The sequence below is a fragment of the Lathamus discolor genome, chromosome 3, assembly GCF_037157495.1.
Source record: "Lathamus discolor isolate bLatDis1 chromosome 3, bLatDis1.hap1, whole genome shotgun sequence".
NCBI classification, from domain to species: domain Eukaryota; kingdom Metazoa; phylum Chordata; class Aves; order Psittaciformes; family Psittacidae; genus Lathamus; species Lathamus discolor.
Window position 1 is genome coordinate 56,395,826 of NC_088886.1, and position 25,872 is coordinate 56,421,697.

Sequence of the window (25,872 nt, forward strand, 5' to 3'; positions counted from 1 at the left end):
CCCATTTTGGGCACCTGTACTTGTCCCTCTATTCTAAAGTTACCATATTATCTTTTTTTCAGGGCAATTAAACTGATGCACTATCAAGCAGCAGAATTTCCCCTTTTCATGTGTCTGACTTTTGTGCTGGCAGTTTCTTACCACCCATAATAGTTATGATGGAAAAAGTTTCTGATTTTCTGACAGACTTACACATGAACAGTCTGTGTTGCTAGCTGATAGGGAAAAAAAACCCAAATCAATAGAAAAAATGGCATTAATGGCTTTTGTTCAAGCCTGCTTTGTAATCACTTTACTAATGCCCTATAAATCTGGGCATATATGGAACAAATCCATAACAACATATAAAAGCCTGTTTAAACAGCTAATGTCTTAAGAACTCAAAAGCACTTCTTGAGTGGCATCAATGATGTGTATGCATGTATAACTTGAAGGAGAATGTGGATAAGAAGAGGGAAGGTAAATGTCTTCTTCAGATGGGCTCTCAGTGGAGAACTCCCACATACAGCAAGTGGAAGCTGCTGTAGGAAGCATTTGAAAGGTGGGGTGCTTAATTAGTTGATATTATTATTATATTATTATTATTTTTTTTAATTATTATTATTTAATTAGTGATTTATATATTTGGTTAACAAGTACTTTGGAACAATAGGAGAGGCTGTCCTAACAGCTTTCAGTAAAGGTTAGTGATGATGGTGTTAATTCCAGGGACATTTGGTGTTCTCACAAATAACAAAAATGGGTTCGTTGCACTTTTAAATATGGTATTTCTAAACCCTTCCTTTCTTCCCTTTTATTTGTGTTGTCTCCATGTTCACTAGTGGCATACAACATATCTGCTTGGGATTTTTAAGTTCTTGCAGACAGTGGGTACTGCTCATAGTAAAGAAATGTACCTCTTCATTGGAAGGACTAAAGAAGTGGATCATAACTCCAAATTCTTTTTCAACCCAACTATTAACATGGGATTTCTTTGTGACTGTGTTTTTTGTATTTTTAGTGAGTATAAAGATTTGTTACTGATTCTAGTTTGTATGGCTCTGTGGCTGTTCTGAGAACAAATTGCTTGGTTGTTCTTCTACTGAGACTATCATTTGCAAGACTGTGTGGAGTCATGCATCTACAACTGACAGATACAGGTGGGCCTTGAAGATTGTTCTAAGGCTGAGAAACTTCCCAAAGAAATTTAGCCTAAGAGATCTGGAATGAGAGAAGATTCAACTTCAGGACACCTTTGAGAAAACAAACTGAAATCTTTAGATGCACAAAAGTAAGTTTGGTTAGGCTGCTTAGTGTTTTCTTAGTTCTTTGCAAGCTACCCACTAACTACGTGCTCTTCTTCAAAGTGCATTTTCGGATGCCTACATATGCTATCAAAATAGCCCCATACTGCTTGTATGTTCTGGGAAGCTCTTTGATCACAGTAAGTACAATCTAGTACTTTCCTAATCATCATTCGGGATATGTTGGAAGAACTGGAATGTTTTTACACCTTCTTAGATTGTTCAAATGACTATGAAAACTGCTTCTTGTAAATGCCTGACTCAGTTCAAAACTGGTTATCCCTAAGACCTCCTGATGATAACCTCTTTGTGATTTAAAGAAGAAATTTTTAACTTTATAGAACAGTAATTTTCTGCACTTTAACTTACTAAACTAAGGTGTCACATCAAGACATTTGGAAGAACTATTCAGATCTAATTCTGCAGTAAGGGTACTGGTTTCTTACAGCAACTGTGTTTTAAAAGAGACGGTTTAACATTATCACTAGAACATGTGAACTCTAAGGTCCAAGCCATGTGTTTTGCTGTGGATGGAAGTTTTCCCTAGCTTTTATTTATACAGGAAGATGCCATTTGATACTCTGTAGAAGACAGTCTAGAAAACTTCACTCTGCCTTTAGAAATAAGCTTATAAAATAAAGGATGTTGCCAAGCAAAGTTTTTTCTGTAACAGGTTTTAGAAAACTGCAGAATATTCCATTCTGGAAAGAACATCTAATGGGATTTAACTGAGATAAAGGAAAATTTCTAAACTTTAAAGATATGCCAAAATCATTACTGTTTTCTGAGAACCATGAAATGGATGCCTCTATGAATCTTTAGTAAAATTACATTGTGTTAAGCAGGACTCTTAATATACAGGTATTCTGCTAAGTTTCTGGAAGTAGTGAATCCAGGGCTGTGACTGAATTTTAAATGTTAGCTGAAATTATCAAGCTTCCTTGACTTTACAGGAAAAAAATCTGATTTCAAATAGAGTTAACTTTTTTAGATCTAGAAACCATTACTTAGTTCTGGTTTAATAACATGCCACTTGTTTTATGTACAGTTTCTAGTTCTGGAAAAGATGCCATTACTGACTTAAGCCTAGTGATAACAGAAATGCATTCCTGAGGTTTCTTATGTAGATTATCTGAAAACACCCTGAGGATTCCCAGGAGATTGCTGCCTCATTGCCCAGCTTATCAGATTCCCTATGGATATGTTGTTCAGTTACAGGCAGAAAGTGAGCAAGAAAATTATAATAATGAATTTATGGCAAAGTAGTGTGTCTGTTACTGCTAATTTCTTCTCCCTCAAAGTCCACCTGTACTGTCTTTACATGTTGAATATGCAACAGCTCTGTGGCAACAGAAAGGTGAATAAGTAAAGTTCCAGTCCAAATTTAATCTGACACGTTATGAATGGCAGTTTTCTTTCAACAAACCCTTACTGGAGATCTTCCTGCAGTTTTTCACATTCAGTACGTGTTACCAGTTTACTTTGTGACTGTGTATTTGCTTACACCTGGCAAAGATGTAGGGATAAAGTTGGAATGACTGGATTTTTTTCTAGTAGAGGCAGTCTGTGTGACTTAAGTGACATTTCTTGGAAGATCTAATGTGGAGAAACAACTTGAAGACATCACTTCAGAACACCAGAATACTTCTCGTATTGAGATCTGTAGGTTATTTTGGTTTCTACTCTGCATTTCTGTTCTTGAGCTCTACTGCCACAGAGCTGTAAAACACAGATGTTAAGTACTGAGAAGCACAGTGAGTGGGGAAGATGTATGGCAGTCATAGCTTTGAATTTTCTAAAGGATTGCAAAGTCTACTTGCTCAAGCAAGCAACCTCTCATCCTGTTCTTTGGTAACGTGGCACGTCTTACGACTCGTCTTTCCCTCATGCTATTGTTATGCTGGGTTGGAAAGCACTGTAAATATGAAAAGCAATAGATGGTCAGGCCAAGTTCACAGATTAGGAGCTCTGAAAGCACATTTGGGTACAACAACCTTAAAAGCCCATTTACAAAGGGTCCATTGATCTTTTACTTTCAATGTGAAAAGTTATTACTCTTGTCACACATTTTCAAAATCCAATAAAATATTAAAATTCTCATTGCCTACACTCTTGCTTCTCATCATTCTCTCTTAGTGAGAACCTGTATCACACAGGCAAAAAAATGTCTACATAACTCAATCTTTTAAATATAGGAATCAAGAAGGAAGACTATTTCTCTGTATGTTTTTTCTGTCCTTTTGGAGGACAGTGTTCAAATATCACACTCAAAATTACTATGTTTCCAGTATTAACAATAAAGCCTCTTTGCCAAGGAATGAGTGACTAAATGCATGTGTAAGTACATCTGCTAAATCTAAAGTAACTGTAGATCTTCTGTTCAACTTTGCTAACTTCATCTATATGGTATGAAACCACTGATAAAGCATATTATCTATTCACATTGACTTTTTCAGGCTTCGTTAAGTTACTGGAGTGCAATCCTTCTATAAATATGAGATTTTTGCAGTCGCAGACTGCAGGCTTTGTTAGCCTTTCCAGATCTCAGGCCAAAAATAAGCTGGGGAAACAGATGGGAAAGTGGGAAGCTGGAATTACTGTATGGGCAAAGTGAAAGCTCTTGGGTAATCTTGACTGCAGATTTTCATGCTTTCAAGTACTGCTTTTGAAAACGAAATTCCTATTTCTAATACCATTCATTTATATCTAGACCATTCTTATGGTTTTGTACTTGCAACCTTGACTTTGGAAGGTTTTTATGTTTTGGGGTTTGTAGATTTGATGATATTAAAGGACAATCCCAGGCACAGCTACAGGTTGGGCAAAGAAGAGATTCAGAGCAGCCCTGCAGAGAAGGACTTGGGGTTCTGGTCGATGAGAAAATGAACGTGAGCTGGCTTCAGTGTGTGCTCACAGCCCAGAAAGCCAACCGTATCCTGGGCTGCATCAAAAGGAGCGTGACCAGCAGGTCGAAGGAGGTGATCCTGCCCCTCTACTCTGCTCTTGTGAGACCTCACCTGGAGTATTGTGTGCAGTTCTGGTGTCCTCAACATAAAAAGGACATGGAACTGTTGGAGCAAGTCCTGAGGAGGGCCACGAGGATGATCAGGGGACTGGAGCACCTCCCGTATGAAGACAGGCTGAGGATGTTGGGGCTGTTCAGCCTGGAGAAGAGAAGGCTGCGTGGAGACCTCATAGCAGCCTTCCAGTATCTGAAGGGGGCCTATAGGGATGCTGGGGAGGGACTCTTCATCAGGGACTGTAGTGACAGGACAAGGGGTAACGGGTTAAAACTGAAACAGGGGAAGTTTAGATTGGATATAAGGAGGAAATTCTTTCCTGTTAGGGTGGTGAGGCAGTGGAATCGGTTGCCCAGGGAGGTTGTGAATGCTCCATCCCTGACTGTTCAAGGCCAGGCTGGACGTAGCCTTGGGTGAGATGGTTTAGTGTGAGGTGTCCCTGCCCAAGGCAGGGGGGTTGCAACTAGATGATCTTGAGGTCCTTTCCAACCCTAACTATTCTATGATTCTATGACAATCAAATGCCTATTCTTGATCATACTAAGATTTATAAATCTGTCATTAATGAAACTGCTTGCTTCTGCTTTTGCCAGTAGATGATTAAAATAGTTTAGCTACAAAGAGCAGACAAAATGGGGGGGGTTAATTAATAAAGCAAAGTGAGGGACAAAAATGTGTTCCTTTTAACCTGATCCTACATTCTATTTACAGTACTTGTTTGTGTTTTTTGTCTTTGTTAGTGACAAAAAAGTTATCTTTATTCTGCTCTATTAAAAATTACAGGAGTAAACTTGATGTCATCTTCTAGGCTTGTATATTCATCTGATAAAAATCTCAAAGAAGCTGAGGAGCCAGCTATGATTAAAAAAGTACTGGAATCCAAATTAGTACAGGAAGACAACACTGCTACACTTCAGAACACTCAAACAAATGTAAATTGCCTTGGAGACAGCATAAAACCACCTGTTGATCAGGATGCTCCAAGTGGAGCTGGGCAGAAAGAAGATGCTTCTTCACCTTGTATTGAAGAGGAACGTTCAGAAGTAGTCAGTGATGCAGAAAGCAACAAAGCCACTGCAGGTAGGTTTGGAGTTATGCTTTTCTTTGTTTATTTTGGGGTTTGTCGGTTTGGGGTTTTCTTTCAAATAATTATTCAAAAACTTAGGCAGATGTAAAAACGCAGGCAAAAATTAAAGCTGACGTGGATATTCTTTGCGATGGTCTACCTACCTCATTCTCTCATACTTTAAAGAGCTGCATTGCTGCAGAGGTTTGGCAAGAGTAGTTCCCAGCCAATGTGTGGCAAAACAAATCTGAAAGGACTTCTCAGGCATTGGCCATGTTCATTGGCATTTGTCCCCTTTCTTTTTCTCTGTATTATAGTAAACTTGAGTCCTCACCACGCGGGACTTCCACGGAGCAGAATCTCTCCATTCTTTTCCTTTTCTAGCAAATTACACTAGTTCCACTGTTGTTTTATGAGGATTTTAGAAGCTTTTAGAATCTTTCCCACTATGACTGAATGAAAAAAGTAACTCAAGGAAATGTCTAACTGCATCTATACCAGAGGTGTTTGATCCACAGCTGTGTCAGTAAGACAGGATCAGGCAACAATTCTGTTCAAGCAGAAGTTTGTAGCACTACATGACCCTGAACTTCTTCAGAGTCTGCATTTCTTTAATGAGAGGTAACAGATCTTCAGAAGAAATGAACTGGCTACATAATCTTACAAAAGAGTAGCGACAGCACTTCTATAGAAATCAACCATGAAGCACTGGACAAGTTTCTGATAGTTCAAGTCAAACTGAGAAGTAAAATGCACGGTCTGGAAAACCTTTCAAGGAAAGTTCTAGCTTGAATATGCAATATTGAAAAAAAATTGTCAGATTCTTCTTTTCCAACACTTTGTCTGTGTACCGCCAAAAGTCTGCTCCAGACAAAGTGAAAAAAGCTGTTTCTCTCCATCTGCAGGTAATTCCAAACTAGAAACTGCATCTGTGTTAGGTGAAGACTTAATGATGCTCTACAAGAAGTGCTGTTGCCCAGATATTAATATTTGCGTAGAAGGCAAAGAGTTTCAAGCTCACAGGTACGTAAGTATTTACAGTAAAGTTTTTCAAGCAAAATTCTTCCAGTATCAAACACTGCTAGTACTGTATATCTACAAAAAGTTATTGCTGGTGCTGTTATCTAGCTGTGTACTGTTACAGGATTTAGGTCTCACATGAGAAGTGGCCATAGTTTGATACTAATGAAAATTATTTATCTCATTAACTGCAACTATTGTGAAAACAACTGTGCTTTTAGAACTTGTGAGATTGCCATTGTACGCTCATATAATGAATAGTGAGGCGCTGGAATAGGCTGCCCAAGGATGTCGTAAATGCCCCATACCTGGCAGTGTTCAAGGCCAGGCTGGATGGGGCTTGGGGCAACCAACCTAGTCTTGTGGAAGGTGCCCCTGCCCATGGCAGGCAGTTGGAACTGGAAGGTCCTTTCCAAACCGAACCATTCTATGTACGGTATAAATACTGGGTAGGTTTTCTTGGCTAACCTTTTCTTAAATAATCCATACTCTCTAAAAAGAATGAAAAATCAGCTTTTAATGCTGAATATTCAACTATAAATGCTGAATAAATTACAATGCAGGTAGAAAGTTTCTGGGGTAGTATTTTTTTCTGTTCCTCACAATCTGTGCATACAGAATCTGATTTTACTTTCATTATTTCAGTTATATGGGTGTAAAGATTGTCAGCAGTCCCTGTAATATCTAAAGTCCAAGACCAGTTAAGAACTTCAGCTTATTGGACTTCTCTATCTTAGGAAAGCAAATTAAAGTGTCAGTACCATTCCTTGTACTTTTGATATGAGTCTGTTTGCATTTGAGATAGCAAACTAGACAGCCTGTATTTTGTTCCCTTTGAGTATATAAATAACTGGGAGAGATTGTAAAAAAAATTCCCCTACTTTTAGTATTTCCTGAACACAAACCAATGGGGGTGTTATTACTGACATGAAAAATACCTTTATAGAAGATGAGTCATAATAGTGTGTGTGGTGTTTTAATTCTTAAGTAATAGAATTAGGATTATGTACTAAATCTCTAGAATGTGGTGTAGTCAGGCATGTTTGCTTCTTCCAGTCTACGCTATTATAAGACATGTTCTCAGTCTACACTATTATAAGATATGTTCTCAGGCTCATAACTTAGAGAAACAAATACTTTAATGCAAAAAGGAAGTCAACAAACAGATTCCATCAGCAGAGCTTCTTTAATTTAGGCCACTTAGTGCCTGGAGCAATGTATCTAGTCTAACCAGCATCAAAAAATATGGCAGTACGTCAGAGAAAACAAGGATGCTCTGGAACGAGCACAGAACCTGCTGGTGTTAGTACTGCATCATGTGAACGGTAGGAGTCAGTAAGAGCAATCTAACTTTGGGTATTGTGGTGAAAGCACCAGTATGATTTGCTTATTTTAAGGTTTTTCTGAAGTTCCTGAACACGAGACAGTTTAAGGCCCCACTCTCTCCCACCCACTTATCTCAGTATTCTTTAATTTCTCAGGAAGTCCTGTGGACTTCCAATAGACTGTACAGTGTCAGCAGCGCTGCTCTGTGATTTGCAAAGTTATGTGGTGCTGTGTTGTATTCGTTGAGCTCTGAGGGGAGCAAGTTCAGTAATAAATTTGTGGCACAAACCATGACAGCAGGAAAGCAGGGAGAAATGGACTTCCAGTTCATATGGTACCTCCATTATTTTGTGAAAATGTCATCAGTGTGTATGTAGGTAATACATACTTGTCCATATTCTACTAAGTAGCTGTCTGACTTCAAATGAGTCTCTGAAATAGCCACTTCAGCTATGTCCTTGAAGCTGATCTGGCCCTGATCATTGCTAAAATTTATATGCAAAAGGATGACAGAATTGGAGATAATGTATTTAGTATCGTCTCCATGATACTGTATTATTGTCTCTTACAAAAACAAGATCATGTTTGATTTCAGAATGTCACAAAGTTGTGATGTAATACCTGTTTACATGTGGACATATTACACTGAGATATAAAACAACCTATAAAAAACTCATTATTATTATTATTGCTGGGTGAATCACAAGAGGAATGTGCGAGAAGTTCTTAATTTAAAGTATTAAGACTTCTGAAGCAGAAGGAGGGAGGAGAGATGAGAGATTCCAGAATATATAATGACTAGAAAAGAGACCATAAATAGAACTCTTCCTACTTCTTCCTACACAAAATGAGAGTGCTTTGCAACATTTTTAAGAGCCAAAAAACACATGTAGAAGAAAGGATTCTCAAGCCTACTGTAACACTTTGCTTTTTCTGCCAAAGGAGATGCATGACCTAATTTTATAAATAACAGGAAGCTTAGTAAGTGTCAGGAAAAAAAAAATCACATATATGAGAATATTATCTACAGCTGCAATAGCCCAGATAAAATATACAAAGGCTCACATTGTAACTGCTGTAAATCTGGAAGGCTGAAATCACAAAGCAGTTTTCATCCACTGTCTTCTCTTCCTTTCCCCCCTTTCACTTCCATCTTAAGAAGCTCCTGTCACAAAGGTTTTCCCATAGGGTCTTGTGAAGACTTTTATACAGGTCCAGATACTGAGCTCCACAGGCTACCTGTCCGAGGTTTCTTTACTGTCCTTGATAGAAGCAGAAGTAAATTGAATTAGCCCCTTTATGCCTTTTATAAGTGTAGTAAGTCTAAACAGAAGTAATTGATAGCTTTTCTTAAGCAGTTCTGGAAGTACCAGTCATATTGTTGTATCTTATATCAGGATCAAGTTTCTTAGATTTCTAGGATGTGATGGCCAGTCAATTTCGAGTAGGAGAATCTCTATGTCTCCCTCTTAATTTTTAAAAAATACACATTTTTTAGTATAAAAAGAATTTTAAGAGATTCAGGATATAATCATTTGGCTAAAATGGGGCTATGTAAACAAGATTATTTACTGTTATTCAGTAAATAAAACAAAGTAAATAAATTTGGAATTTTGTATCATATTAAAAGAAAATGCTTATGATGATAGATTTCCCATGTGAATGTCAAAGTCATACTAGAAACAAGCTTTAACTGAGAAATTTAGAGTACTGTTTGTGTTTTCCTCTAGCATATTCTGAATTCCAAACATACTGAAGGCATGCAGTATATAGATGACACCTTAATGCATAAAGGGCAAAGATTTAAGTCAATGTTATCAAAGACTCTCATAATAGATATGTTATCTAGTGGAATAATGTTTACTTTTTCTCTCTCAGGGCCATTTTATGTGCCAGATCTAGTTACTTTGCTGCTATGCTGAGTGGAAGTTGGGCTGAAAGCTCCCAAGAGTGCATCACTCTTCAAGGGTAAGTGTTTTCTTTGCAAGTCATGTGGGAGCAAAGGTAGGCAATTTAAGATCACTGCAAATATGTAACAACTGTGCTGTGTATAGAGCTCTGAAGATTAATCTGCCTTGACGATTTTCTTCAACCTGATACATATCTCAGGTACTGTTTTGACTTCAGTATGAAACAGCGTATGTAATGTTTGTTAATGCTGTCAGGTGGTGGAGGGAAGAAGTCTTTTTTCATCAGCAGAAGGGAACGAATAATCCTTTGTTTTATATTCACAGTCTGTTTTATAATTTTCCTCTTTCACTTCACATTGTACGTTTCATGAAAAGTACTGTGAATGCCTCAACAGTGTAATTTTTCATACCCATTTGTACAATGAGTGTATTTACAATGTGAAGACAAATAAGGGATTAAATTTCTTAAGTAGTGTTTAATAATGGTATTTCAGCATCCTGCACTAAACCAATTTTGACTAGTATCCTTTTTCACAATGGCTTTCTGTGTGAGAGCTGAAAATAATGAAGCTGTGAGTGTAGGAAGAATACTCAAAACTTCATAGATAAACTGGGGACTGCCAGGTTAGTTCTTTTCAGTATCAGAAAAATCTATTTAAATAGATTAAATTTTCCTTAAAAGCAAACTAATACTGACACTTGTACATGTTAGCTTTTTTGTTCAGACAGGATTTTGGCTGACTCGGCTTCCTCCAAGAAGAACTGTGTACCTTACAGTGGTGCAAGACAGAACTGCTCACTACTAATATAAAATTGCTTGGCCAAGTAATACTTTCTTGTGTTATTGTTTTAATTTTCTGTCAGTGTAGTAATATTGCTGCAAACTCAGGAAATTATCTGTTCATTTTGTTATAACATCCCAATCCTCATAAAACAATACACATTTAATTGATTCCTTAGCTTTTTAGGCTATACATAGTATGATTGAGAAGCTGATAGTCAACTATTATTCTGGTATTTACACTTCTGTCCTTCTAATTGATTTCTTCATGGCTAAGAAAATTTCATCCTTATCTTTCAGTAGACGTTTTCTCCTGAGAAGAATTAATCTTTATACGAGTATATTCCCATGCCAGTGTCTCATAATTTGTTATTAAGAATCATATCCATAATCTTACTTTTTCTAGTTCAGTTTTCTGTTTGGTGCAGATTCCCATGCTGTCTGCTTAAACACTCATCAGTAAGGTACATATGGCTTCCTCTGAAATAATGACAATTCTGCCTAATATAACAGCTGTCAAGACTGTGGGGAAACTCCTTCTTGCTGATTTTACAGCTATTGTGTACTAATATAGACACAACTGTGCTCTGATTTTGCTTCTTAGCATGTTGAAGGAGGGGTTTTTGTCTGTTCCTCTGTTTGCTTTTAGTCATTAGTGTCTTGTTGCTTAAATATGTCTTAATGTTTTAAAGGGTCTTAGCTCAATCTGCATGACTATATTCCATTTATACTAATGTATACAGCACTTGGGGTTCTGAAGATTGCATATCAAGATGTACATACATTAGTAGTATTGTTCAGGAGGTTGTATCCAGCACTTAAATAGACATTCTGTGCCTGATGCAGAGATGAGAACAGTGCTCTGTGTAGGAATCCTGTATTTCTTAATCTGAATCTAGGCGTACAGACTTTTAAAATATTCTGAGATGTAACATTCCTTCTTAACATGGTAATAAAAGCATTAAGTATACTCTAATTGAAGGAAAAGCTTAAGTATATCATAAAATCAGCAATGTTTATAAGCTGATTTTTAAATAAAGAGTTGCTTAGTAATTGACTCATTTCTAGTAAAGAGGTTGGAGATGATGAAAAAACACTTTCTTCACACTGTCAGTGTAAATACTCTAGATACTAGCATTAGTCTGCTTATGCCTTGTTTTCAAATTATTACAGAGTTTCAGCAAGACTATTGAGTAGCAAAATTCAGCCCAAATATAGTCCATTTAGATCTTTTTACATTGCAGTAATGTTGAAAATACCTTTGATTTTATCAGATCATTTAACTTCCATTCACAGAACAGCTGGATGATTTACCGACCTTCTGACCAACTGCTTTTGGCTAAGAAATGTGGTGTGTTTTATTCTGGACTTCATGTCTTTATTTGCCTTTTTTCTCTCTTTTGCAGCATAAGCCATGTAGAAATGAGTGTCATCTTGCATTTTATATATGGAGGTATTTTGGACTTCCCAGACAAAGCTGATGTTGGGTATATGTCAACTTTTATTCTCTTTTTTTAATTGCAGTTTTTGCTTGTTCTGTATTTTCTCAGTTCAAAGTCAAAAGGAAGTCTTCATGTAGTGTAAGACAAAGATGTCAGATATGATCATTACACCTAAAGATACTTGAGGAAATTCCAAAAATAAAGCTGCTGAAGGAACCTTGCTTATTTGTCAGCTACTGGAAAAGGTGTGCCAGCCATTTTTGGAATGTTACATGAGGACAGTGAAAAACAGGAGAGTGTTTTATACCAAAATAGTTCCCAATTTGCATGTACCTTCTTTTTAGTTTCCTGAATAATATATACTATGTGTCATAATATTACTACAGAAAGTAAATGATGGTATTGATTGCTTATCAAATAATATTTTGCTCACTGCTTTTTCGTATTTGGAAGGGATGTAATTCTCAGGTATGATGCAATCAGTAACATTTTTTGTAATCTTCAGAAAAAAACCACAAAATGCCAAAACTCTGCTGGCACAAATACCCTTTTCACTTGCTGCCATAAAATCGAGAAACTGAGAAGCAGTTTCTCAGCCAGTGGCTGAGGCTTACTTTTATGTACACCAAACCTGGTGGCTGAAAGATTATGATTAGGTCAATGCCCGTTTCTGTTTGAAGACAGTCCTTCGGCAAGTTTCACACTTTGTCATAAGTCTGTTTCTGCAGTAAATTCTGACTGAACAAGGAGGTGAAATTAACATGTAAACTGTCTTGCAAGCAAAATGCCTATGTCAAAATGAGTTTTGATTCCTCTTGCTACTGCTTCCTCTTTAGTCGCATGCTGAGCATTGCAGATATGTATGGCCTCGATGGGCTGAAAGAAGTAGCTATCTACATTTTGAAAAGAGATTACTGCAATTTCTTCCAAAAGGTATGTCAGTTCTCATGCTATCTTGTGAACTATAAAGCCTAGGAAGGATTTTTATTCTATTAGTTCACATCATATTGACAAAATACTTATCAAATGCGTGGTCAAGGTGTTAGCTCAAGTGAACAGGCCCTATTCTTGTGTGTAAATCTGCTAAATTCACTGGGATTGATGATGGAAGTAAGGCCTGTGGTATCATCCACCTATTTATAGAAACTTTAAAACCACAAGTGATGAAAAGCAATTATTCCAAATGATTAATTCAATATACTAAGTTACATGGAGTATCATTTAATACATTCCATTATATATGCAATTGTTCTTAACAGAAATTTTGGAAATACTTGCAAGTCAGATTTCATATATTTAGAAAATATTTGTGTTCAGTTAAAACTAGTTTAAAACAACTGCTTGGATTTGAGCATTTTCATGCATTGGGCTCACTATGTTGCATGCTACTTTATTGACATGTGAAAGCAGATGAATTCCCTGTTCTGCATAAAGGCAAACAAACTTAAATACTATGGTAGCTAACAGTACTTCCATTTGAACTGAAGATTTTGTGCTTCTGTACAGTTAGTGTAAGTCAGAATGTACAATAATGATGATAATTTGCTAACAACTCTAGCCTGTTCCTGGAAAACACCAACCTGTGCTAGAATGTATGGCTATTGCTCACTCGCTGGGAGTGGAAAACCTATATGCTGCTTGCATGAAGTAAGTAAAATAGAATAAATTATGGTTTATGTTTTTCATTTATCTGCTTTCTGTTCAAAGTATTATATTTTGTGAGACTGGGTTTATTTTGGCATATAAAAATGTTCACATTTTAAACATCTTTCTCCTCACAGTATTTAGAGGTATCACTTACGCTAACAAATGAAGACAGAACATTTTTCCTTCCTTAACTAAGAAAGGCTCTCTTTTCAACAGATGGGTAGGAAAACATTTTGCAAAATGTTTGTCAGAGAGAAGCTTTGCCAGCTTACCTACTGAACTTCAGAACAACTGCCTTGTTATGTTGATTAACTCTTTGGTAAGTAGTATATAGTGTGCTTTGTATAAAAATACAGCAATGTAATTTATTAAAGATAAAGAGATACAGAAGTCTGAATCTGTAGTACACTTATTCTATGTAAATTTTCCATTAAAATAACAATTTAAAACCAGATTTTGATGTGCAAGTGTCATTGTTGTGCTTTATGGCACAGAGTCTAATGATAATCACATCCAAGTCCAGCAGAATAACACAAGACAAGTTTATGAAACACACCTGTGACATCATAGCACAGCATTACATGTTCAGATAGTAAGGAATAGGAAATTGCTCTGTCAATGTTAGGTGGTGGCATACATCATTTGTGAGAGTCTTTCCCTGATTGCCTATATTGTGCTTTGGAAAAAATTGGGGTTTTTTTCCCAGCCTTCAGGTGATCAGTGGCTATCATTGATCACAAACCATTTCTTTACAGGCAAGCTGACTTCAAAAATAAAGTAACAGTATAGCATATAGCATACATAACTTCTGCTTCTCTGATAACAGTATGGAGCTAGTCCCCTCAAAGCTCAGCATCCAATTTTTGAGGCACATACTTACATTGTTCCAATTTAGATCTGACCAAAGTGCTTTCCAATTGTGTTTCTGTATAAACCAATGCTCAGAGCTGATTTAAAAGTAACTGATTTGATCTAGACTTGGTAACAGGAATTTGGTTCAGTAATTAGCCTGTAAATGCATTGAACTGGAACAGAGATATGAAGAATACATAGAGCTAAAGGTAAATCTGTACAGCTGCTGCCAAATATGGCTGTATATGTGGCTGTAATGTGGACTGGTGTACATGAAGTTTAACTCACTCAGGTAGCATTCATAGGATGATTCTGGTTCTAGCACTCATCAGCCATCTAAGTATGTGATGCCTCATTTCATGCCAAAATCCTTGTCGCCATGTCTCTTGTTATCAAACCTAAATAGCTTGGGTATGGCTACTCACACTGTCAAACGTACCCCAACTTGAACAGATGTGCTCTTAAATGGGTCTGGCCAAGAAGTGCCCCTCACTGAAAGGGCTGTGAAGGCTTCTTGTAGTGGGTTTTTCTCAGCCTGAGTTTTTATTTTGATGGAGTACTTACCCCATCATGTGCTGAGGCCTGCAGGTCAGCTGTGAGTAGTGGCTGCTACTGCATACTCAGGTGAAAGCCTGAAAAACAAGAGATTACAAAGGTAAGTGGCTGTACCAAGAGAAGTTTGAGAGTATCCAGTTAGAAAACCCAAACAGTCCTTCTGCCAGAGTGAGTAATTTCTAACAGAATAAAAATAGTAGCTATAGCTTTTAAGATGAGGTGTTCTGCCATTACATTAGATCAGTGTACACGGTTATTCCTAGAGTATATACATAGCCTTGTATGTCGTATATTGTATAAATGCTTAAGAAGTTTTAAGTAATGTTTTCAGGATTACAGCTCAATTCATTCTAATCTACAGCTATACACAGTTACACCAATATCCATCTCCAAACTAGCTCAAGTGTGTACTGTAGCCAAGAGTATATGTAGACACAGTTCTAAGCTCCTCCGCAGGCACCCTTGTACAACATTGTCAGGACAGCTTAAAGGTAAACCTAAGCCACATCAGGCCTTCCTTCCCCTCTGTGCCTGTTGTAATATATGAAGATGCTGTGGTTTTAGTTTATGTTGAAATATATGATTTATCTTAAAGCTACCAGTATTTGTGGAACTGTCGTCCTACTTAGTGCTGCTCAGCTTCTCTGGAAGATTTCTGCAGTCTAGACTCAAGTGCAATTTGGTTCCTAGTTTAGTTATTTAAAAATCTGTGTTGGTGTGTCTTTGGAAGATTCGCTGGTATTTTATGGACTGAAGCCTAGAAAGCTTTTAGAATTGCAAAATTAAGAAATAAAGCATAAGCCTCTTCTGCCTACAGAACAGTTCTGGTGAGTGATCATTTAACTTGGCTCTTAAGACAGTCAGTCCAAAAACTTGTGGAATTCCCAGTGAAGTTATGCACAATCTGCAAAAATGCTTAAGGATGCTTGAGGGAAAAAGAAGAAAAGGTCTGACAGGAATTTTGCAGGGACTACTGTTATGTTTTATGATCCCCTTTGATGCTACAGTTCTCTGCTGTAAAACTTTTTAACAGTTACACCCAGTTAAACAGTATGACTCTACTGATTCCTTCATTTACCAGTCTCGGAAAAGTAAAACCTCTTAATGTGGGGCAGCCCTTTGGAGAAAGAGAAGGTGCAAAGGAAAGGAGATTGCTGATCAGAAAGTCTCTGGGAAACCCCAAAGATGAACATAGAAACATTAAAATGGGAGTGCAGTTTAAAACACTGTTCAGGTTCTTACCCCTGGTGTCTCAACTACATGCAAGAAAATTACCTTTTATGTTTTTTAGCTAAGTAACGTGGACTCTGCTTCAGAATGGTTGGGAAAAATATAACAAGAGAATTAAAATTCAGTTAGAGCCACTCCTACAACATGCTGATTTAATTAGAAGTCAATGAAGGCATTTTATATTTCACTGGAAGTGCCTAATGGGAGTAAATGCTTATTGCCTTGTGAGCAGGGGCTGAATTCTGGACCATTCAAAAAGCTTGTAATTGAGTCTAGTGGGAACAAGATTAAACCATAAGCATGAGTAAAATAGTAAAATATAGTTGAACAGTGGTTGGCCAGATTTTGTTTTAATGATAATATACATAAAGAAAATCCTCCCTGCTTTCTACTTTGCAAGGGACAACCAGGATCAGAATCTGAATTTACAGTAGGTGTCTTTGTGTCAGATATTTATCTGAACTGTTGCTTTCTCCAGTGTTGCTGATCTTACTATATCATTTATCAGTGACCTGCTAGGTCACGTTGAGTACAGCCATTCTAATGGCTCTAATTCTAACATGGATAACAAAACATGGCGAGTTCTCTTCAAGTGATGTGTTAGCCAGTAGAAGCTGCCTTCAGGTGCTGTGCTGATGCAGTACATGAAAGAACCAAAGGTACAGAGCAGGGAAATAAATATTAGCAAATGTGTTTGCTTGTTTTAAATGTAAATGTAAAAATAACAGTTATATTTCTCAGCCAAATGTTAGCCAACAGAGAGTAAGTTCAGTGGGAAGACAAATATTTGATGCCTGACTCCTTGAAATAAAGCAAAAGGATTTGTAACTATGAAAATGCTTGGTATTTATGTATCCCAACTGCTAGGCCATCCACACTCCCTTAAAACTTTCACTTACCTGTTTCATTAAAGAATTTATTACGTTTTTCAGTGATCTAAAAGGATTTTCGCAATTCAGTTTCTACAGTTAGTATTTGCTTTATTTTGCTCATGACAGTATGCAATGATACACAGATGAAAAAAAGTACAGTAAAAGCTACAGAGAACTTCACTGCCAAAAACTTCAGTGGGCAAAATGGCAGCAGTAGATTTTTCTTTTTTTGCTTTAGTTTCAAAGGTAGGTATAAAATGGTCAGAATTATCAAAATTCAGATTTATTTCAAGAAGGAAAATTAATACAGGATTGGATCCTGTGTGTTCAGTAACTAAACGGAGGCTATTTTATGAGCAGCAATTCTTTAGGTGATTACTTGGCAACAGGCTAATTTCTGTTTTATTTGAAGAGCCACAAGAATGCTGTTTTCCTTTTGATGGAGAGTGACCGCCTGATCAATAGCCTTCCCCAAGTGAAGTGGACAGAGCCAGCTGTAGCCTTGGCATCTAGGCTACAGGAGGAATGTGTAACATTTATTGTGGCAAACTTCCTACACGTTGTACAAAGTGAAGGCTTCTCTATTCTGCTTCAGGTAAAAGTGCCCTCAAGCTATAATATGCTTCCAAATGAATAGAACTGTATCACACTTTGTACATTTCAGGCTGATGAATAAGAAAAATAGTTTCAACTCTAGCTTTAAAGTACAACTCTATGGAAAATTAAGATAAAAATTAGGCAGTGCTATGGGATTTTTTATGGGGTGGTTTTTTTCAGTGTTGTTTTAAAGCACACTAATACTTTGATATGCAGGGTTGATACTGCACTTAAGGTATGTGCCTCAATTAAGTTCCACTTAATTTAGTGGGACACTTCCTGTGTTGGAGAGAGATAAGTACATACATAAGCTTCAAAAAAAGCTTTTGGACCCTTAGAACAATAGCATGTACTTACAGGGATGGTTGTATTACCAGTCTACTCAAACTTGTATTGGAATGTGGCAATGCTGCAGGTCCTGGTGAGAACATACCCAGTCATGTAGCTGGTTCATTTCGCCCATTAAGAATGAACAGGGAGATGTTAAAACATTTTGTCCTTGAATCTAGAGTGGCACTTGGCTGTAAATCCATTACATTGTGCTTGTCCCTAAAATTCGGATTAACAAGAGGCCTCAGGATGATTTGCTACAGGCCTGGAGAGGGGTGGGGTTACAGGACAGATACAAAGGAAGATGCTCTGTTTTGGAATACCTCCTGCACAGCGTGAGAGCAGAGCCTCTGCTCAGTCATGCTTTTGCATACGAAATACACTCTTTTGTTTTAAACGTCTGCCTTTTGTTGTTTCCCCAGGCACAGGCAATGAGCAGCAAACCTGACCTTCTAGAACTGATTTTTAATGCAACTGAAAAAAGTATTAATAATGAAAACAGCTGCTTTCTCCTTGTAGCTGTGGATACGTTGTTGGATTCCACTAACGTGAAGGAGATGGTAGGTTTTTCAGTGTGCTGTGTTTGTACTGAGAAACTAGTCTGGTATTGTTTCACGTAATGGTTCACATCAGATGATGTGCTTTGAGCTGGGATGGCTCAGCCCTGCAATTGGGGTCACACAGAAAAGCATGTGCATAAATCCAAGGTCTTAATGGAAGCACAGCAAATGCTGGCATTTGTGTAGTGGAAATGAACACTTTTCCTTTAGAGAAACACTATCTATGACAATAAAAACATTACTGTGTGTTACTGAATTTAAGTCCCACTGGCACCACTGCTCTGTTGATTTTTGCTGTTGCTTTAAATTTGTGATGAGAACTTATCAAGATGTTTCATTAAATTAAACTTAAGAGGGGAAGGGAATTTATTCTCCTCTCTATGTATCTTTGCCCCCCCTAGTGTAAAAGTCACAGCTACATTTGCTTTTGTTTAATAAGACTGCCCTCTGAAGCAAGGTCTGCCTCTTAATCTAGTGTGTTTTTTGGACTGGGGGAGGTGTCAGTTTCCATGTGTGTAACATACCATGTACATCCACACAATCTAAATAATGCTACTTAAGCTGTGGTTGTCTGTAATGCTGAGGACAATTCATAAATAGTATGACAGACAATGAAAAATAAATGCAAAATGAATTACTACAATCTGGTGCTACTGTAGATCATCTTGGTAAAAGCAATGAAAATTTAATCAGATACATTATTTTTCCCTAGAGGACGTGACCTTGTTGTGACACAGCTGACAGTAAAGAGCTATTATGGGGTTCATTTACAATTAAAAGAAATGGGAAAAGGGGAAGGGGAGAAAAAGAGCAATGTAATGTTCTGTAGTGCTGTAGTATGCCTTGGTTTTCAAGTATTGTAAAAATCACTGTGGTGAGCACTAATCCTTCAAAACCAGCATCTCTATCTCCCAGACCCTTATAAAATATAAGTGATGACATCATTGATCTAGCTTAGGGAGTAAGTAGATTCTGAAAGGAATAATGACTGGTTGCTATGACAATCTGCCCCTCGCCAGCTGCTGATTTGTTACTTGAACACAGGGTTTTACGTGCAAGATCCAGGCGCTGCGTGATAAGCTCTGGGTCTTCCTGGTTCAGTCTTTTTATGCTGTTCGTCACACGGAAAGCTGGAAGCTGATGAGGCCAGACCACCAACAGAAAATACAAGCAGGTATGGCTGGCTTCAAATGGCATTATAATTTTTTAGCTATTTGTTTAGTAGATAAAATGTAGGCGGTGTTCTAATGCCAGATAGAAATTAAAGCAAAAATTGTGATGCTGTATTTTCCTGAAGGCACGTTTTAGAACAGAAGTACAACAGCATGGTTAGCTAGTTTCAAACATGGAAATCAGTAAGTCATCTTCTGTGAAAAGTCTCCCCTGCTTTTCTTTTTAGGAGTATACATAATAGGAACCAAACCCACATAGATTGATTCTGCTCCTATTTACAGCTGCTCTGAACTATTGAAAATACTGCAATAGGATTAAAAACCTTATCTGTCTCATTTTTAAGGAGATAAGCACTGGGGATGAATGAAATTTGCACAAAGCAGATTACTGATTCTATAAATTCTGTTTCTGTCCTTTCTTGATTTCTGCATAAGGTATAAACATTGCTGTCTCTTGCATAATGCTTCTCTCGTGCACCATCAGTAAATGCAGACAGCTTGACTTCACAGTTGATTGGTATTGTGATATTGTGTATGCTACTGCAGAGAGCCCCTAAGGAGCTGCATGGTGTTCTCTCAAGATTTTAACAGGCAGCATTTCCAACAAAAAGGAGGTTTTGTTCTGAAGGTTTCTTTGTTTTGAAGTACGCAAGTATGCTGGGGATGTGGAACTGATGATGGGAGTTTGGGTTATGGCTGAATATTAGCTTTGACAGCACAGTGTTAGAAAAGAAATCACTTTTGATTCAAAGGAGAAAGAAACATTTTGGTGTCCTTTTTGTTAAAAGGGTATTAATAGCTTAGGATTTGATAGTTATGAAATTGTTTACACCTATAGGTAGATAAAAAACGTATTCTGAAATTACATACTGAGGGAAAGATGCGGTGAGTGTCTCTCTAAGAATGATTTAGGCATGTAGTCAAATAACATTCATTGCTACTGTATGAAACAGGTTTACGATTTCTTTCTGGATTATAAAATGCTCCAGAAGCTGAGGAGCTGCCTTTGGGGCGTTTTATTTTTAGGATGATTTTGTCCTTACTGTAGATAATGCTTAGGCTGCTTTGCACTAGTGCTTTCAATACAAAAAAAGGTGTGCCTTAGTTGTACGAACTCCATCTTGCCAGAAATGGTTTTGTTTTCTTTTAGATTACATTATAACTCAGAGCTACCATACATTTTATGTGTAAACAGGCTGAAATATTTGCATTTCAAACCCATAAACTATCTGGGTTTAATTACAGGCAGAGATCACACCATACTAATAGACACACTTTAATCTTCAGATTAAGCATGTGTAAGGTAACTTAAAGCAACTTTCATCTTAAAGATTTCTGGTGGTGGTTTATCTTCTGGAGATTTAACCTACATAGAATTAGAGGGCTGTAATAGGGAAAGAAAAATGCCAAAAGAAGATAGATGGTATTTTTCATTTCATGCGTTTTCTTAGGCATAAAGTTTATATGAATTTTTACTTAATATATTGATACGTATTAATGTGCAGAGTCATTGCTAGAAAAAGGATTAGATCCCTGGGGTGCCATTTTCACAATACCTTTTGTGTAATTTTTTTTACAGACCTGTAGAAAAATTGGTTTTAATATCTTCAGTAAGAATTCAGCAGCTTTTTGTTATACATAAAATGTAACCATGTACAAACATGAGGCACTGAATGTTTACATTTTTAAATGCCTTTTTTCAGCTGAAATATTAATGCAAACAAAAATGAAACCTTACTGCTGCTGGCTCTGTACAGTGTCTATAAATATCCCTTTTGTATCCTACAAGCGCAATTGATTCAAATGCTTCATTGAAAAATGCTTCCCTCCCAGAGCAGTCAAAAGACAGGCATTCACTGCCTGAAAATTCCCCATGACAATCACAGGGATAACTTTCATGACATGACACTGCATGCTATCTAAAGAGGCACTGTGATCTTTACTGTGTATATGTAGATATTTTAGCTACACCACTTCTGAAAACTAATATAACTGAATATAATTAATCTCTTATTTATAAAGAAATATTCTATAAAGTACAGTATGTCACCTTAAAGTCATGAGTACTCTACATTTAAAAATTTTCTAAATGGTGTACACTTCCAAAGCTCTCAGTACACTGCTTCAAGTGAGCTAAGCTTGGATACACAAAAGTGTCTTGTTCTGTAAATGGGGAAACTGAACAGTTAAACAACTTCCTTATGGCCACATGACTTCATTACAGATACCACATTTTTCTATTCTGAACATAAACCCACGTATTTCCACATAAAATTTGCCATGTCACCAAAATTAGCCTTCCTAGAATAGTTACAGGACCCAAAGAACTGCTTTCTGACTTCAGATGATGTTAGCTGAGTAGCCTGGATTGTTTTCTGTCTCCTTTCTTTCCTGTTGAACAGTAAAGAAACTGCTTGTTCCTTTTACAGCTGCATTTGACAAGGGTGATGACCGAAGACTTGGCAAAAAACCTGTATTCACTAGTTCTCAGGTAAACATTTATATCCAAACATAAAAATATTCAGAAACTTGCAAACAAAACTATTTTCATCATGTATTGTAAATTACGTATTAATTTGCTATATCACTTAATGGAACTTGCTTTTGAAAAATTTGTTTTTTCTGGTGAGCTGTTACTTCTGTAGAATCAGTTATGTCCAGTACTGAAAACATTTTAGGACTCAGCTTATACTCTGCTACATTGTCAAGCAGATAAGCTCAAATAAAAGGCAGGAATTTGTGTTCAGAACCTCACATTCCCCTGTTGCTACATAATGAAACAGATCTGTTTCCCAGAGCTACTGAGCTAATGAATCTCTGCTACCATCACAAGTCACTGAGTCTGATTCACTCTCTGCCCTGAAAAAATACTTTCTACTGCTCTCAACAACTCATCTACCGAGACTCACACTCAAAACTACAGTACGATTTAGCAGAAAACCGGTATGGGTTTCATATGATTTGACAGTCTGGATACATTGCAATGGCATTAGTATCATAAAGATTCCATTTCATGCACTTAATTCTCCATGTTTCGGTATATTTCTTTACCCGAGAGAATTAATACTGTCACTTACCTGGTTGGATACACTGTTGGTTAAAAACATGACATGTATTATAATTCAGATGTATGTATTTTTGGTTTTATGTTTGTAAGAATTCATAGCCTTTACTCCTCTTTGAAAACATGCACATCTAACTCAACAAAGTTTCCCTACATCAGCAGATACTAATAAATAAAAACATTACAGAGTAATTTGTCCAAAGTAAAAGCAAAACTCTACTTGGATATTTCTATATCCTCTATATACAGCAGTACTTCACATGTGATTTACCATTCACTCTAGTTATTTCTGGTATTTTTATATCTTTGCAAGCCAGCAATCTGAGCTGCAAAAGTATTTTTGAAGTTATTTTTATGCTGACTCTTACTGCTTTAGAATTATGTACTACTTAAAAAGTCACTGTGTTTCAGCAATGAAAGGTAGTTTGTTATAAATGTCTGCTGTTTTCTTTTCCTGACTTTTTTTTTACCCAGCTAAACAAATCTATTACTGAATCTGTTGGTATAAGGAATACTTCCTGGACAGAACACAGCAAGAAAGATTGCTGGGGAGATTCTTCCACTAATCAGGATAAAATGAAATCTGATGGATTAGGAGCATCTGGACATACATCTAGCACCAACAGAAACACTGTTAATAAGGCTTCAAAGCATGATGATGTAAAAGGGAAAGATGGCAAAAAACTAGTTTCCAAGATTACTAAGGATTCAAAACCTGGGGAAAAAGCTGCTTCACCAAAGGCTAGAGCTGTCATAAAGACAAAACCAGAAAATAATGGAAATGTAAAGGCTGAAAGCATGCTTACCAAGCAAGAGGTAGAAAAGACATCATCTGCAAGTGGCCAAAAAAATTCAGGAAGTGGCAAAGGACTAAAGAACCATGAAGGAAAAACTGCAGGTGCCAGACCTAAAGTGCTGTCAGTAACTTCAAGCACGCAGATTAAAACAAAGCCATTGAAAAAACCCACAGGGAAGGAATCTCCCTCCTCAGTGACTGTGGCAGGAACTTCCAGCAAGTCCCCAAACTCAAACACAGAAAACCAGACTGCGAGTGAACAGGCTGAGGAACCCAAAGAGGAGAAATTGGTAGAGGAAGGGAAAAAACAGACAGGTAATTTTTTATTTATTTTTTGTGTTTCTGAAGTGCACTTCTGACTTGTTCCAAACTGGTCATAAACTGAAAACCAGCCTGGGAAGCTTTAAAAAAACCTACTATAGATTGGTAAGTGTCACCCTTTTCATCTAAATTAGTATTAACTTAAGACTATTAAATTTCTCCTCTATTAACTGACTCTGTGATGAACTGATAGCCATATAAAATGGTAGAAGTTCTGCAAGTTTAGCATCTGTGCTGTTTTCAATCACTGATCATAATATATTGGATTTGAGTACTTACATGCAATACATTTCCCCCTATAATTAACTATGAGTTTACTTTACAATAGTGAAAACAAAGTCATCTGTGAAAACACCAAATGGAGCCACCAACAAAACCAAAAAGACTGAGCTTGAGGCTAATGTCACCACAAGCAGGTATGTTACAAATCAATGCGCTGCTTTACATATGTGTGTGTGCAAAGAAGTTTCAGGTGAACTATTAAACTTACTGTTAAGAGAACATGTTCTTTATCTGAGAATGGTGGTCTATCATATGTTATTTTCAAAACCATTTGAATTAGCTATTGGAAACATTGCTGTAAAGGTAAAATTGGCTTGGCTTTTGTGTTGGGATTGTTTCATACTAATCATGTTAAAATTGTTATAGGTCGTTCAGAATTCTGCATACTGGAACAGTAAATGACCATACAAGGTGTTGTAAACTTACTATTTCTGGGATAGCTTAGATTAAACTGGACAGGAAGACAGCTAAAGCACTCTGAAATGGGTCAATTGTGTATTTACATATATAAAAGTATATCCACGCATACACGTTTTGTTTTCAAGAAGTATGCCTTTAGGTTGCATTTTCAATGTCTATATATATTTTTATATGCACATGTATATATTGGTTAAGTACAATTTAAACATTGCTAGAAAAGCTTGGAAATAATGGATATTTTTTTGCAGTCTGACCAAAAAATCAACTGGAAAGGGCTGTAGTGAACAAAATGTACAAAGTGTTCTCAAGAAAAAAGTGAATGTGAGTAGCAATTCTGCAGCACAGCAAAAGGCTCAAAACACACCTACCAGTTCTCCCAAGAACCAAGGTAAAGTTTCATACAGCAATGAAATGGTCTGCCACTATCATGCAACACTTTGTCTCTCCCTCAGCACAAGCATTTGGCAAAATTCTGAGTATTTACCATGTTTAACTTTTGGCGAATCCTGAAGTATAAAATGCAAATGAATGTGTATCAACTTCAAAATATTTAAAAGATGGTCTTCACTGCCAACTGGTGTTTTCTTCTGCTTGTTTAATCTGCTTTGCAGTCTTTTATTTGCTGATCACCTGCACTTCAGCACTTGGAACCATGCCCGAGTTAAACAGCAATTCTGTAGGTCAAGCATTTCTAGTATGCATCAAAGCTGTGGCCTGCAAACTCCTTTATGAACTGGTTAGCTTATGCCTTCCTTTCTTGATCATCTCCTCTAGGAGGAGCACTACCAATACTGACCTACCCCACAAATACTTGATTTCTACACCCATTTATATCAAGTGTGGGCAAAAACAATGAAGACCACAGAGAGGAAACCCTGTTTGACAAAGATATAAAGCATTAAACGATGGAACTCTTTAATTCCATTTGGACTGGGCACTTACTGGGGAGGGAAGAATATTCAAGTTATATTATCTTAAATGCATTATGATATGGAAAACACAGCTCCCGTCAATTTGTAGTCATTAAAAGATTCTGCAGTATTTGCTGACTGAGCAGTGACATCAATTCTGGTATTCTAATCACATTATAACTAATATAATTTTCTGCCTGCTTTCGTTTCCTGTACAATATAAATTGAACACAGTACTTCCCACTTCCTGTGCTAAGCTGCTGTGCAGTGCTTCTGTGCACTGTTAACTGCTGCTTTCCACTCCAGTGATGACTACTTCAGTTAGAGGCTGAAGTAATTCCTTTATGTATTACCTATTAAGTGCTTTGGTTTTTAAATGGAAGATGGTACTTTTGTCTACTGTTTAAGATCTCAA

At 37.0% G+C, this 25,872-nt stretch overlaps 2 protein-coding genes across 2 annotated transcripts in view; one reads left to right on the forward strand and one right to left on the reverse strand.

Annotated features, from left to right (window-relative positions):
- Positions 1 to 25,872, reverse strand: part of GLMN (glomulin, FKBP associated protein) — a 75,986-nt gene that overhangs the window by 4,851 nt on the left and 45,263 nt on the right. The window contains exon 22 of the transcript XR_010611661.1: positions 14,912 to 14,979. The gene's annotated coding sequence lies outside the window, so the exon portion shown is untranslated. The remainder of the gene's footprint in view (positions 1 to 14,911; positions 14,980 to 25,872) is intronic.
- The window catches only part of BTBD8 (BTB domain containing 8), a 36,413-nt gene that overhangs the window by 3,964 nt on the left and 6,577 nt on the right, over positions 1 to 25,872 (forward strand). The window contains exons 3-16 of the mRNA XM_065675382.1: positions 5,112 to 5,383; positions 6,275 to 6,392; positions 9,594 to 9,683; positions 11,813 to 11,893; positions 12,685 to 12,781; positions 13,407 to 13,495; positions 13,712 to 13,814; positions 17,417 to 17,599; positions 18,354 to 18,491; positions 19,536 to 19,665; positions 22,093 to 22,154; positions 23,202 to 23,838; positions 24,173 to 24,260; positions 24,795 to 24,934. Of these exons, the coding sequence (XP_065531454.1) occupies positions 5,112 to 5,383; positions 6,275 to 6,392; positions 9,594 to 9,683; positions 11,813 to 11,893; positions 12,685 to 12,781; positions 13,407 to 13,495; positions 13,712 to 13,814; positions 17,417 to 17,599; positions 18,354 to 18,491; positions 19,536 to 19,665; positions 22,093 to 22,154; positions 23,202 to 23,838; positions 24,173 to 24,260; positions 24,795 to 24,934 (2,228 nt within the window). The remainder of the gene's footprint in view (positions 1 to 5,111; positions 5,384 to 6,274; positions 6,393 to 9,593; positions 9,684 to 11,812; positions 11,894 to 12,684; positions 12,782 to 13,406; positions 13,496 to 13,711; positions 13,815 to 17,416; positions 17,600 to 18,353; positions 18,492 to 19,535; positions 19,666 to 22,092; positions 22,155 to 23,201; positions 23,839 to 24,172; positions 24,261 to 24,794; positions 24,935 to 25,872) is intronic.